General features: G+C 36.8%; 1 protein-coding gene across 2 annotated transcripts in view; it reads right to left on the bottom strand.

Moving 5' to 3' along the window:
- Positions 1-15,383, bottom strand: part of TBC1D19 (TBC1 domain family member 19) — a 48,211-nt gene extending 32,828 nt beyond the window's left edge. Inside the window, exons 1-4 of one of the 2 annotated variants that reach the window (XM_015625443.3) lie at positions 15,224-15,383; positions 5,291-5,363; positions 4,477-4,522; positions 2,647-2,722 (exon numbers count right to left, since the gene is read on the bottom strand). In XM_015625443.3, the coding sequence (XP_015480929.1) occupies positions 2,647-2,722; positions 4,477-4,522; positions 5,291-5,363; positions 15,224-15,322 (294 nt within the window). In that variant the 5' untranslated portion in view covers positions 15,323-15,383. Of the gene's footprint in view, positions 1-2,646; positions 2,723-4,476; positions 4,523-5,290; positions 5,364-8,405; positions 8,483-15,223 lie in introns of those variants that run through there. The other variant, XM_033513747.1, reaches the window with a different exon arrangement.
- Between the last annotated feature and the right edge of the window lie 872 nt (positions 15,384-16,255).

Consider the following 16,255-nt stretch of genomic DNA (forward strand, 5'->3'; position numbering starts at 1 on the left):
ACCAGATCTTTAAGGTCCTTTCCAACCTCAACCATTCTATCATCCTGTGACTTACAGCACTACTACTCATTGCTATTAATGCTCTATCCTTCACTAGAAACCTGGTTTTCTTTCAAGGTAGGAAAAAGAAAGCAATATAAAAACTTCAGTCTGCCATCTATGAGAAAACAGAACCAATGTGAGGAGAAAAAGGGTTAACTATGAACATTTTAATACCTACTCTAGAAAAAATATTAATATCATTTTAATCACTGATTCAAAGTCATTCCAGTAACTATCAGAGATGTTTTTTCTGGGAGTAGTACTCTCACTTCTAGAATTCTGAAGTAGAGCAAAATTAATTAAGATAGAAAAGGATTAAGAAATTTTTAACAAACTTATAACAATGAAAACAGCATCTTAAATGGTGACTGTATCTAATAAAAATAGAATGAGACAAATATGACTTATATGGACAATTTTTTTCTATGGGGACAAATTTTGATGATAGCACCAAAATAATTTTTCCAACAGCTGTGATGCTAAATGAAAATAAAGTAAAAATTAAAAAAAAATCTACCTACAAATAAAAAAATCCCCCAGTCTTTACTGTAAAAATGTTAATTAGATTTTCAATACCTGTGGAAGCAAATTAAGGTTTCACTTTTATTTCTCTCCCAAAAGGTATTAGAAATCTGTACACTTATATTTTAGCTATTTCCAAGTATTTTAAACAAATAAAATAATTAAAACACTGACTTTGTAAGCTTTTAACATTATTTATTCATCTTTCATCAAGAAGAGTAACAAAAGCTAGTTGTCATTCAATTGCTCTGATTATGCTTGTTTTCTTACAGGGCTATTATCTGCAGTGATAAATGTGTGTCATCTTGAAAATCAAACACTAGCATGTATCTCAGTGGTTTTAGAAAAGATAATGTTAGTTCTCTAACAGTGCATTTATTACTATTTCACAACTACCCTAATTTACCAGTATTTTTCTATGGAAAGGATTCACAAATCTTCATCAAGAAGCTGTATTTCAAGAAAGGGTTTAAAAGACTATCTACTGGTCTGTCTGGGATAGAGTTAACTTTCTTCATAGTAGCTGGTATGGTGCTTTCTTTTGGATTTGTGACCAAAAAGGTGTTGATAACACACCAAGGTTTTAGCTATTGCTGAGAAGTGCATATTTAGCTTCAAGGTCTTCTCTAATGCTTACCAATGGCAAGGATGCTGGGAATGCACAAGAAATTGGGAGGAGAAAGAGCTAGGACACCTGACTCCTAATGGGCAATGAGATATCCTAAACCATACAACATAATGTTCCAAATAAAGAAGCTGGGCAAAACAAAAGTTGCCTGACGATGGAAAGTAATGAATATATTCCTATTTTGCTTTGTTGACATGTGTAGATTTTGCTCTGCCAATTAAACCGTCTTTGTAACATGATTTCTCACTTTTGCCCTTTTGATTCTCTACTTTTCCTGAGGCAAAGTGAGTGAGTGGCTGAGCTGCCTACCAGGGTTAACCCACCCAGAGGACATGGATGACTAATTCCCTTTGAAATAGGGAATCAAATTTTGAAACTAGCAGACAGGACTTCTTCTGCTCATTTTTAAAGCACTGGAATAACAGGCCTTTCTACATACGGCTAAAAACACTACAAGTATTACATACACTTTTGTAAAATAATAGCCCAAGAAACTGGTTCAGAGAAACATGCATATAGATATATCTCTGTGGCTTTTGCATTAATAAACTAATGAGAGTAATTCTTTTCACACAGCAAATTGTGGCATTACATTTCACACCACACAATTGATTAAAGCCCCAAATCCTAAAGACGGAAACTCAGTACAGAGAGATAAGACATCAGGGAATAAACAACAATATGATTGTAAAAGTAACACAATTTGTTGAATATTCTGTAAAAGAATACTGCAATGTATTTCTAGGCACAGCACAGTTAAATACACTTTTATCTCTACCTATGTTTTGGTTAGATCATATTCTTGAAGCTTGATAATTTTTTTTATATTTTTATGTGGATTTTTTTTGTTTATTTCAAATGGCATATACTGGGGGAAAAAAAAAATAAAACAAAGCAAAAGTATTTTTTCCTGACACCAAAAATCCTCATTTAACCTTTACAGTCCAGTTTCTCTTATTCTCCTTCAATATGCCTTAAGCTCCTTAGCTCTCTATTTTTCATCTTCCTTTCACATTTCTTAGAACTAAATATATCTCTTCTTTCTGAAGATCTTGCTATCTCTGCAGCCTGTTATCTTTCATCATGTAACTGCCTGTGTCCCTTCAAAAAAATGTTTTTGTAACCCTAAATGAAATGACCTATAGCTAACCCTTTTTTTCTTCCCAATGAAAACAAATTCTCTTCTTTGACATATTCACATATCTCTATTCTCTATTTTTCACCTACCTGCCACTGTATCCTACTTCTTTCATGGCTGGAGAATTACTTGAGCATTTTCTGTATTTATGTAAAATGTCACATACAATATCCATACAATACTACTATTAACTTTGATGCAATTACAAATCTGTGCTTTTCCTAACATATAAAACCTAGAAAGACAATAACATTCTACAGAGTCAAACAGTCTAATTAAAGATGTGATATGAATGGTAAAATTGATAACCACCAACCTGTGCTTTCCTCATATAGGCTAAAGGTTCTTTAATATGTTCAGGTGGTGCTGCAGGATGACATGGCGAAGGAAACCTTAAGAAAAAAATATGGTAAACTTTAAATATTCTGATGTTTTATTTTGCTTAATTAATCCTGTATTTGTAAACCTAAATATAACTTCTTTCATGAGAGCACTAACAAAACCACAAGTGTATGTTGATCAAAGTGAGTATTATTTTTTAAAGTATTTTTTCCTCATCCATTCTATGGATACAAATAAGATAACAATTTGCAAGAATTGATAACATTTCAAAGTGAGTTTTTCTTGTATTAAAAATAGCACATCCTTGTAATTGCACTTATTTATAAAAGAAATAAAATAATTACATTAACAAATCAGGTGTTTTAAAGGTGTACTCTCTTCACATCATGTCATGTTTATGATTCCCTGGAACTTTCCGTCTCCAAGTCATCACATTTTTTCAAAAAAACAATTTTTTTTAGGGTTTCCTTTTCAAAATCAGTAGTGAACATGCACATGTCCAAAGTAATTAGAAGTTTGAGGTGTTGAGTTAAGCAAAGCTGAATATTCACTCATCAATTGCATTATGAAAAAATATAAAAGCTGGAACAAAAATTAAAAACCAAACCAAAACACTAATTTATCTTTCAGCAATGCAAGTTATTTCCAATGAGCTTTTGCCAAACATCTCATCCAGCTTAATTTTAAGTATCTCAAATGTCTTTCAGGAAGCAAAATTTACACACAGCTTCTCTAATAGCCTGAATTTTCATTTCTTTGAATGCATTCAATCAAAGAATGATTTTTTTTTTGGGAAATCCACCCCAAATTTCTTCCTATTTTTAACTGATAAAGTCATTCTTTTACCTGCTGCAAATTTGTTATGGACTATTCTGGCCCAGTGTGTAAAATAGAATCAATACGAACAGATTTCAGAAATTATGTTTCTTGGCTTTTCCACAATGCTCATAAAATCATAGTGTTCATACTTAATTTCAATTTTCAAGGGCTAATTTTGTTATTTTGCTGCTTATTTCCGTGCATTAGCCCTAGAGACAGGTAAATATTTTTCCCTGGAAAGATATGATGAAGATGAATCCTTACTAACAGATAGAAATATTTTGCTGAATTAAATCCCACATACTCCTAAATATACATTATGCTAAACTGGTACTCTAACAAACTTATTTAAATTAGCACAAACAGATTTGCATACATATTTCTTATTTTATAGCTGCATTTATGGCTCTATCTGTTATGAAATTCACCTTTCCACTGTGCTAGAATGTAACAAAAAATTATGCTTCCCAGAAGTCTAATCTGACATTTGCTGAACATTAATAAAAAGGAAACTTGACCAATTTTACTGTGTTTATAACCATACCCCAAGCATGATGAGCACTGACCTGGGAAGCCTAGAGATTTCATACCTTAAAGATTTTAAAAAATAATTAATACAACCATTATGTGCAATGCTGTGATAAATACCTCAATTAAAACCCATTTGCAGAAACTACCTCATTTACGTAAGAATCCTATTAAGACCTTTGGAACCTTTAGAAATAAAGCAAAAAGGAAAATACTAAAGTAACTTCAAAATGTGGTGATATTTATTTAACTTATTCTTTAAAACCCACTTGAGTCCAGTATTTTCACTAGGATGAAAAAGAAATAATGGCACTTTAAAAACAGAAACTAAGCAGGTACCCTTGCTATGATAGATATTGCAGATTATAGTAACACACCATACATCTCTATAAACGAATGGATCAAAAGTAAATCATGTGAGTAGAACTCACTAAATGAAAATACTAAATAAACTCACACATTGAGTTCACTATAAACAGCATTCTGAAGCTTCTTTTCCCAACCTGTTAAAATAAAAAAAACAATCAGAAGACAACTTTAGGAATTAATACTACTGGAACATCAATCAGAGGTTGCTTTGCAGTCACTGGAGTTTTATGTCTGGTCTCAGTTCATGTCTACCTACCAGAGAGACAGGAAGAGACAAGGAAACCTTAATCTAATTAAGACAGGAAAAAACTGCAAGATGAAACCTCTGTAGAGACTGAATATCCTTTATTTCCATCTGCTGTTCAAATAATTACAGTACAGTTTTGGTTAAAAAATTTACATTCTATTTTTTCAAAGCCATCATTTTATTAAACCAACAATTAATATTAATAGACACAGTATTCCTGATGATTATAAATCTTAGATAATTTATCATAAATTCCTCACATTACAGTAACATATCCTACAACTTTCAATGCAAATTGGAAATTTAACTAAAGGTAAAATTTTCAAGAGTGTCTCCATGGAAGTAAATTTCCATTTTCAGAAGTGACTGAACTCTCGCTTCACTCACAACTTTCAAAAAAATCACTGTATCTTATAAAATTATAAAAGCACTTTGCATAGTATGTTTTTCAAAATGCAGATGGAATCCAATAACACTCTCTCTTTTAAATTTTCTCTATCTGATTTAATAATCTAGAATCACTGAATGTCTGCTTCTGGCTACTGTCAGTGACGAGACATCAAGCTCCACAAACTACTGTTTTCATCCCTTATATCACATACGTTCTTACATACATCTATCCTACTCACAAATATATCAACGAAGTATTACAAACCTGATGTCTTCAGAAAATCCTTAATATCCTCTTTTAGTGATTCCAGCCTAATTTCTGGTTTGTGTAGGCTAACCTAATATGAAAAATAAATAAATAAGCATCAAGAACTAAAGAGAAATTACATTATTCCAGTTACTAAGTAAGTAACAAGCATGCTTAAGGATACACACAAAGCAAACTCCCTTCTTGAGCAATGGCTATAGCAGCCAAAAATATCACTTAACTTTTTTCTCACTCAATGTCTTTATCTTTTTCATCAATGCTAAAAGGTGTATGTGGGAAAGAAGAGAGAAGAAAAGAGTAGAATATGCAATGAATGCATATAAACATATACATTTAATAATCTAAGCAAATACCCCACATACTTAGCCCAATGCTAGACTATACACATTAATTGGTCATAAGGTACACATGGGAAAAACTAGAAGCTAGTCAATGTATTTCACCTGAAAAAATAAAACTGAAAACATTCCATAATTTTTCACTCAACCTTCCACAGTTCACCTCTTTCAGGTAAGAAATGCCATTTTCAAACCAAATAAACCAACTGTGCGCCAAACATTCCCCACTGCAGCTGTGACTACTGTGTATATTGCAATGAAATGCACTCAACACACTAACCAGCTTTGCAACCATACCATGACACCACCACACAGATGGTGCTGCACATCTTTCAGCAACAGCAGGACCAGCTGCTACAGCATCTCCTTCTACAGCTAGAGCAAGAGGAGAAAATGGACATATCACAAAGGTCCAAAAGGACAACAAGCAGAAACGCAGAAGATTCTGTGAAGTGCCTTCTAATACATATTCTTCTAAGCATGGTACATGGCAATAGCTGATCATCAGATAATAAAGTTAAAGGTTTAGAAAAAAAATATCAACGTTGCATGCTAACTTGAAAATAACTGTGTCCACAGCCATGACAGCTCCAGGCATATGTTAGAAGCATATGGCCATATAATCTACATAGAAATGTGAGAAATCTCTTACTAAAAGCTACTCAACAATATGCTATAGGTGTATCAGCTACTGATTCTATTCTAAGAAAGCAGAAAGCTTACTTGCTGCAATATAACTTCTATAATTATTATTCAATTAAAAATAATCTTTCACCAACTTGTGCAGTTTTCCAGCCCTAACAGCACTAATGACAGCTTGGCATACTTTAAGTCCATGACACACACAACTAAAACTCCAAAATCCTGTCATTTGCCCTACAGTTTCTAAAGAAAAGGCGTTTCTGCACTGGAAAAGTCGGTCTAGGTGAATTCACAATGCAGAATTTTAAGGAAACCTTTCCATTTTCCCCAGATGAAGAATGGATAATAATGGAGAGAATGACAGCATCAGCACTTCTGCTCTTATTTCAAATCCCCTTGCCATTACAGGTAAGGAAGGCATTTTTGTTTGGTTTATTGCCCAAGATAGCAAAGAGAATGTAAGCATGCTTCTGAGAAAGAAAGGTTGTCATAAGTACAGATCAGAGGGTGTGGTGAGTTGCATAACTCTCATGTCAGACGACAAACACGTATTTCATTCAGCACAATGGTAAAAGTTGGCAGTGGATCGTTGCTAATGTCTAGGAAACAAAGATTTTTATGTGAGACCATGGGCAGCTCACAAAATACCCTTTTAAGCAAAAACTCAAGGAGTATTTTATGAAGAATTCCTTCTGAAGGAAGGAATTCCCATAGGATGGGAAGTCCTATGTCCTTTTTGGACATAGTCAGGCTGAGGGTTTTCTCTGCAGCAAGGCAGTGGTTTTGTGCCTCTTCTGCAGAAATTTTAAATAAAGTAACACACATCAAGCAGGGCAGATTTTGCCACACTGTTCCTCAGAAGTTTTTGTGCATCCTTTTGTAAATGTTCAGCTTTGTCTTTGAGTTAAATATGGCTAATTCTAATCCCAAGGTCCACGGGGTGTTCACCTGTCAGGCCTGGCACACTTTTTAGATGCACAAAAAAATACCCTCACAAATACAACTCATTGACAGATGATGAATCACACAAAAAAGAAAGCTCCTGTACAATCTGCTATAAAATGGGTTAATTATCTTGACACTGAAAACAGTACAAGACATGATGGAACTGCAATCAGAACAGTATTTTAATTCTCTGCTGTCCACACACCTGTGAGCTCTTGGCTTATAAAGGAATATCTGATACTCCTATTGACAAACAACAGGGGTTTTTTTTGAGATTCTTGGAAATTCTGGAAATTGACACAGCATATCACATTAGAAGGCATTAAGGAATTCAGCCCACAGACTACTTCCCATTTTCCCTGGCAGGCCAAAAGAACAACAGAAGTCTTTCTTGTAACTGCTGTTCCCAACAGAGCCTGCTCCCCAGCTGCAGAACATAAAATCCAGTGACTTTCCTGTATGTAGCAGAAAGGCAGTCAAAAAGGAATCAGGACAGCACATTGGGGAAAATTTTCTCCAAAGATTACATTAGGGCATCAACCTGCACTGGTTATCTTCACCTCCTCATGCCCGTGTATTCAATCAAGTATTATTTCATTATCCCTAGCCCTGCAGCAGCCAATATTCTTAGGCTAATCTTTAATTTATCAAAACATCTATCTTTAGCACCTTTCCTTTGTCATTTTGCTTCTCTTTGCTGAAAAAGCTTTACTAAGACAATTTTTCATAAAAGATATTTGAAAATTCCCCCCAAAATTTTGTGGGCACTTTTGCCTCCACTTTCACCAATTCAGGGTTCAGTTGCAAAAGCCTCCTCCTATTTACACTCTCCCTGTTGTTTACTTTACACTCTCCCTGTTGTTTACCTGTGTACTAAAATCAACACGTTCCTAAATGCGAAGCAGAACAAGAGAGCCACAGAAACTGTTTGGGACTCATTGCCCACTGGATTCCTGATGAGGTTTCAAATCAGAAATTAGATACTTGAGAATGTGGCAAACAGTTCAGCTGGCAGCTGCAGCCAGCTCTAACACAGACCATACTCTAGCTCTGTATAACACAACAAGGAAAAATACTCATTTGGTAAGTTAAAGGAACTCTCTTCAGAACTGTTTTGCTGTAACTTAACAGTATAGTACTTCTTTGGGTATTTATGGGAACTTAATTGAGGAATCAAAGAGACTTACCAGAGTTGATGTTACAAAATTGCTAGTCCGGGTCTCCCACATAATCTTGTTTTTCCTTTGGATTAACTGATCTAATTTATTTCTGTGTTGTATGGAAAACACATTTAGATATTTATACTTTAGGTAGGGTTGGCTTGTTTTAAACTGCTTGACACAACATACTAACGTTCATTTGCATTTTCATTCCCTGTGATTTTTTGCTAGAATGAAAAAAATGTTGACAAAATTTTATTTAGATAAAAAAACATTACTACAGTTTTACACAGATAAAAATGCCTGCCTAAGATTTATTGGGAGAAAATCCCACGTTGACAAGATTTGTACTCATGAACTGAATTAATTCCCTGCATGCTCAAAACACAGCAAACACCTATGTAGAACTACCAATTTCAATACACACACCTTGATGAAAGGGTATCTTAGTTCTATAAGAAAAATATGATCTGTTTTACTACTATACTATACTACTATATACTACTATAAGAAGTCTATCACAAGCAGGGTAATGGAAAGTGAGCAATATAGGGGAACTATCCATGAAGACAAAGGGTGACAGCAAGTACAGGGAAAAAGTCAAATATTCACAGGCCGAGTCAGGCCAATACTTTCAGAGCCCTGAAAGGAAATGGGGAAGAAAGCCAAACATTTCAGCAAGAAATAACAAATTATTTTTAATAAATGTTAATGCCTAACATTTTTTCCTGTAAAACTAACATTTGCATAATCTTATGGAGGGCACTGAGGTCCAGGCGTGGGATGTCTATGTTCCTCTACAGTCTTGGTCAGCTTCTTGTGAATCAAGACACATCTACTCCTTCATAAAACGAGCTATCATTACAGCCATTCTGGGCATCCCCCATCCTTCACCTACAGAACAGTAGGGTAGTTCAGGGAACTTTAAAATTTTGCCAAATTCACTGATGCTTAAGGTACCACTAACAATCTTGTGTGTATGTCTTTGATTTTGGCAAGGTATCCCGCTGAGATCTGGGCAGTCATCATCGTTAAGTCATACTCTAAATGTAATCTCTCTGAACCTGGATGCCAAGATGGAAGAAAATCCAGACATTCAACACTGCTGTGGCTGAAAGCAAGCAAAAGGATAGCACAACAGTAAAATAATAAAGTTGGTGGAAATAGTAAATTGATTCACAGAGGAACTGAACACAGAGATCAACCTATTTGCAAATTATCATCTAAATTTGTGGCATTTAGTCATCATGACTGGAGCAGCATTGATCACGCAAGAGATGATCAACCACAACATTCAAAGAAGCATAGGAAAATAACTAGAGGACAAGCAACATACTAGTAAGAGGAGGCTTGACAGAACAAAGTGTTCCAGCATAACTCCTGTGTTAAACTATTTCTTTTGTCAACAAGAATAAACACTGCAGAGAAGTGATCCAACTATAATGAAATGTGGAATCACATCAGGTGAACACATATTTTTATCCTGTTGCAAACAGTTCTGTAAATAACTTTACACAATCCTAATATTTTTACAGGCTATCGACCATAATTTCTCTTCAAAGCCTTTTTTATTTAGATAAACATGTACCCTGTCAAAGCATTTATTAGTGTTCAGTATGTTTTTGCAGAAGTACACAATGTTTTTTTGTTTTATTGCTATTATTTCCCAAATTACAATAAAACACAATCCCCAAATATAATCCATCTTTAGAAGAAGTAAATTCATTGAACGCCAATAAATATTCACCTTTCTTTATGTACTTCATTCTACCATAACTGGACTTTATCAGGACCAAGCTGACTTGGTAAAAACCACTTCAAGCACAATCACAACAATTTCAACATTAACACTCACTAAAAACTTAAAAGTCCCACAACTTTAAGGGAGAGGTTTTATTTGGTTATAGATTTCTGTAAAAGAAAGAAGAATCACTCTGAGCCTAACTAAACAAATTTCAGTGCGTGAAACCCTGATTACACTGACTATCTTCCAACCCTTCTAAATTTCTACATGAAATATACTAAGGGAAAAAGTATTGTGAACTTCCTTATACAAGCAAAAATAACCTCGCAGATACAGAGAGCTTCAATCAGCCTCATATGGAAGTAAACAGCCTCAAATGTTATACTACAAGACACAAGGATATATTTCAATGATGTAAGTTTAATGTTTAATAAATTTTCTAGATTTTTAATATAAAATTAGTGCTGAAAATACACACACAAGGCAAAAAACAAAATCCACATTACTAAAAAAGTACTACTCTGCCAATCAAGCTTGCATTGCTTCTGAACTCCATCATCTGATCAACACACACTTAACTACATTCAATTTAAAATTCACTGTAATGCAAATATTACTGCTGAACCACTTAAAACAAAGGTACAAGCTCTATCACCAGGGATAATAAATCCTTTGCCAAATACAATACACGAAAATGAACCATTAATTATCCATGATGACTCATGAGCCTCCATTTGTTTGCTAATTTTTATTAAATAAATGCTACATTGCACAGAAACATTCTCCTTCTTAATTTGATCTTTTATTTAAGTTGAGATTTATATAAATTTCTTTTTTTTTTTTAACTGGCAAAAAATATCATGAAAACAACATTCTGAGATATCTTGCAAACCATTCACTTCATACAAATTATTTGAAGCTTATTTACCTGCCCTTTATTTAGAAGCACAGACAGGCACTGCTCTGGCTCCAATGCTCCTGGTGCTCCCAAAGCAAGTCCTCTCTTCCTTTGCTCCATCTGAAGTCTTGTAAAGACCCTTACCTCTCCCTTTGATCCATATTGCCTTTAAACCCTTCCGGTTTATTGCAGGTCTGCTCAAAGGATGGCAGATTCCCCTCCTCTGGACAGTGTTTCTGATCATGACATCTCCCCTCCACCCTTCTTTGTACCCTCAGATACCTCCATCAATTTGTTCTCACTCCCCAAATTAATTGCTGGAGTGGGGTGGGATGGGGTATCAGGCCTGATTTTTACACTTACATTACCCCTTCTAGCCTACTATAACAGCCCTTACCATGCCTTTTTACAAGTTCCCCTGTCCCACTCCAGCCATACCTACAGGAAACATCTGAGAACATTTATGCAGACAATGCCAGGGGGACTCCTTCCACTGTGTCTTTCTTGTACCATTTAAAACATAATTTACAACCTTTATCTTTTCATTTAGAACCTTTCATTTTTTGTCAACTCCTGTTCTAGAAAAGTTCTTTAGAACTAAATTACTGAAGCTTTTGTTTGTTGGTTGCTTTTGTTAGGGTATTTTTTTAACTTTGTTATTTGCCCCTGGTCACTAGAGGTTCTTAGCAACTCTGGGCAATAGACTTTTTTCTATTAGAGGTTTGCATAGGAAAAAAATTAAGATTGATTAATCTTAACTGATTAATAAAGCCCAACTTCCTTCAAAGATTATGAAAAATAAATTTTCTGAATTGTCTGCAAATGAAAATGTGCCAAAAAGGTATCTTTTTTTTCATGTCTCTGAATGGCTTAATTTTTATTGTCAGTTCACTGGCACAGATACTCCCTGAAGCAGAATTTTTGCAAGATTTCACAGAATAATTTGGTTTAAAACTGCATTTTGTTCTTGTCTTATGTCCCATGTCCATGTCTTAGTTTTTCTAAACACCTCTAATCTCTACCTTAAAAACATTTACAATTCAGAAAGGGAAGAGACAAATTGAGATTTAAAAAGTGCAAATTTTATTACAAACTTGCACAGTGAAGTTGTGTCCAGAAAATGAGGTCTCTCCTCTGCTAGCCCACTAATGTCAGCAGCAATGCTACCTGTTTGAAAAGTTACTACCTAATACTTTGCCTCTTAGTCACTGTTACTCCTTCCTATCAAACACACTACAAAATACGTTCAGAAGAAATTCCAAATCAAACGATATGCACATTAGCACTATTACCCGAATGAATGTCTCTTATTAACTGCAGTAATAGATAAATATAGCAAGACTCAACCTACAAAAACCAACTTAACATTAATTTACTTATTCACTCATCACTTACAAGCATATGACACTACCTCTACTTCAATCCTTGGGATAAAAATGTGATTATCTTGGTATCCCCAGAGGTCAAGCTGTGACAGCAAATCATTTGATGCCCATGCCAAAGTTATTTCAAAGAGATTGTGTATCACAGCCCTTGACACTTGCTCAGGCTCCCAGTGACAGCCAAGCAAAGCACTGGTTTGATCAGTTCATAACCACAGGGCTACTCTATCACCTCTCACAAATTATGTCAGGACACTGTGTTTTTCCCAAAATTCCATTAACTCATCAATGAAACCATTCATCCTGAACTCTCCTTCCTAGAAAATGAAAGAAGAGATGAATTTGTAAAACATAGCTTTTCTCACAGCTAAAATACTGTTTGTGAGACTACATGTTCTCTCAGAATTTCAGGCAATATTACAATGGACTTTACGATCCATTCTGATTGTTTCAGAGACAGTAAATATTTTTGAGGAACAAATATCAACAACATCATTTTCCATCTTAAGAGATGAAGAATATTTGTGAAGTATAACTGCAGTATAAATATCCAAACCAAAAGTAAGTTTCACTCTGATGCATTGCTTCCAAAGACTTCTCAAAATACACTGTGCATCTCCAAAAAGTTTAAAATCTGCTAAAAAGGATCACCTTTCAAAATCACAACTGGTGCAGACCAAGCACTGTTAACCAGCAGACAAAAAACTCCATCACATCCTACCAATAAACTAGAGTTCAGGTGTGATGCACAGCAACAGCTAAAATTTCATATTTGACAATGGAACTCCAGCAATACCCCGTGTAATGGAATATCAATCATTAACTTGATACTGAAGCAAAATTCAGAAACTTTCAGAATTCTGTACAGCTGCTAAGGGAAGGGCAGAAGACAAGCCACTGACTATGGGGCCCTTGCAACTGCATGGTACAGCACTAACATACTATCCAAGCTTTATAAACAAAACAAGTCTTCCGTACATGAAAGAATGTAAATGCACACAAGGCCAATATAAAACCCCTCTCTAACAAGAACATACAGATTCCTGACAAACACAGTCTACATCTGGCTCTACCAATTTAAATTACAATATCCACGAGATAATTAATTGGATTGAAAAATCCCATTGTTGATGTATCTATAAACTTTCAGATCACTAAACTATAGCTCTGATTTAACCTTCTATTATAAACCCTTCAAACACAACTCTAAGAATCAACTTGAATATTTGTCGCCCTGTTTTCTTTTCCCCTAGCACTTCATATGACTAGGAGATCACGACCTATATAAACACTTTTTTTTCTTCTCCAAGAAATCTGTAAAACAGTACTCTGCAAAGCCATCACAGCAGATACAACCTCACTTCCAACAGGGATTTGGGCACCTCACTGCCCATTCAAACTCCAAACACCACCTTGGGAGGGCACTGCTCACATTCTCAGTGTCCACCTGCACAAAATGGCTCCATGAAACAGCCACCCACCAGCAGCTTCTAAACACCCAGACAATCCTGAGGACACCAAGCTTTCTCCTGTCTCAAAAAACCCATGCAAACTATTGAATAACTGTGAAAGCAGGCCTGCCAGAGACATGGATAAAAGAATGCAAGGGAGTGCATTCAGGTTTGTTAGAAACAGGAACAGAGTTGTTAGGAGGGAGCCCTGTTCACCACCGGCTTTGAGGAGACAGTCTGACTCTCCACTCCTCATGTCAGGTTATTTAGAATACTCAATTTCCCAACATTTAGCAGAGCCCAGCCTCTAAACTCTTTGATAATTCCAGCCCCCTTCAAGTCATGCACATTGGCTTATTCAAATATTTAGAAAGCCCTGCCAACAGAAGCAAGGCAGACACACATTTATAAAAGCATTTAGAGACCAAATCAGCAAATCTAAATACAAAACAAACAAAAGACAGGCAGTGATGTCACTTGCTATAGAAAGCTTCAGGGACATTCAAAGAGGAAAATCATGTTTCATTTAAAAATGCAACAAAATTAATAGACAGATAATGGGCATGGTATCCTAAATATATATATATATATATAAAAGCAACAACAGAAACAAACCAAAAAATAGCCCCAAAAACCCCTGCATAATTTTAAACAATGTTTGAAAAAAAAAAAAAAAACCAAAAAAACCCCCAAAACCAAAAGTACAAGATTTTATAAAACCCTACCCAAAATATTTCAATAATGCACAAATATTTGTTACAGCACCATGGCTAGGTTATTATGATCATGAAAATTGATGCAATTTTAATCTGAAACATTCTAAATTAAATTCAGCTGAAATATGAAAATCAGGCTCCAAGTGCAGATAAGCTATTAAATAGAAAAAAAGCGCAATTGTTTTCCCAGCTATACTAAAATTTACTTCCATACGTGGTTTTTCATTTATTTTCACTTCCTGTCACCAAATCCTCATTTTCTCAGGGACACTAGGGGAGCGGGGGAGGCTGGGTGGAATTTAAAGCTCCCCAAATTAAAGATTAAAAAAGCAATTCGTTCCAGGACCTATATTTGAAGCAGTGAGATTTCAGACGGATAGTCGTCATATTCACTGCGAAATCCTTGGGTCCCAAGGGGAAACACAATAAACAGGGCTCTGGAAACCAAACACACCGCTCTCCGGCCGGCCGAGGAGGGAGAGGAGCGGGACAAGGAGGAAAAGAGGGAGGGGACAAGCGGCGCCGAGAGGCCCCGGACCCCCTGCCCACGAGAAGGCCACACGGGCCGGGGGCGACGGCGGGGAACAAAGCGCCGGGGAGGGGCAGCGCGGAAGGGAGGCGTGCGTGGGGGCACAGCGGCAGGTCAGGGCTCACCCGGGCCTGTCGCTCCAGCTGTGAGTGGAGGCTGGAGCCCTGCAGCCGCTGCACGACCCTCGCGATGGTGAGGGACAGCCCGCGGTCCGGGTCCAGCATCGCGGCCCCTTCGCGGCCGGGCCGCCTTCGCCGCCGCACCGCCGCGTTACCCGGCAACGGCGGCCGCGGCGCCGCCCTGCGGCTGCGTCCGGGCGGGAAGCGGCGCCGCAATGAAAGGTTCCCGCCGCCGCCGCCCCGCCCTGGATGGGAAGGAAGCCCCCAAGAGCCGTAGATGCTCCTGGTCGAAAGGAGCGACAAAAGTCAGAGGGTCCGCAAGAAATCAGAAAGTTTTATTAGAAAATTACTGGAAATTGTTATGCCATCACCTCCTATATAAGCACAGAAAGAAAGAGGGGAAGAGAGAGAGATGAGGAGCCCTGGTTCCAGCGCAGCGGCGATTCAGCTGCTGGGATGGCCAGGGTCCTGGGAGGATAGCTCTTTATGGTCAGGTTTGTCCACCCCGAAGACACGTTTCTGTGTGCTTCTTGAGGGACACAAGTCGGCCTGTATTGACGCGAAGTTTTCTTGCACTTTTGGATATTTTGCCTTGTCTGCTCGGCATGGTTAGTTGAGGCTCAGCAGCGAGAACCGACACAATCCTCACTTGAGCCGAGCAGCTGTGTGGCACTATGTGCACACCCCTGCTTGATGTACAGGCGGGGAACTGATCTATTGAGCTTCTCTGGGAAATTCCTATGTGCACCACTAACAGAACCATGTAATCAATTTTTTACTTTATAAACTAATTTACTAAGTCAACATGCCCATTTTTGAAGTCCCAGAAGAGCTGATAAATGAGCTAAGAGAGGAGATAACGTGGAAAAGCTGATCGATGGCCTCTAAAGCAGCAGCATCCTCTGACCCGTTTTCAGCTCTGAGGATGACCTCTGTAAAACAAAGAATGTTTCAAGATCCTGAAACATCAGGAGTAAGTTTTTCACTGTTGGGAGTGACAGATATGAGGAAATTATCACTGTCATCAGTTATGTCAAT

The sequence above is a fragment of the Parus major genome, chromosome 4 (genome assembly GCF_001522545.3).
Source record: "Parus major isolate Abel chromosome 4, Parus_major1.1, whole genome shotgun sequence".
Taxonomy (NCBI): domain Eukaryota; kingdom Metazoa; phylum Chordata; class Aves; order Passeriformes; family Paridae; genus Parus; species Parus major.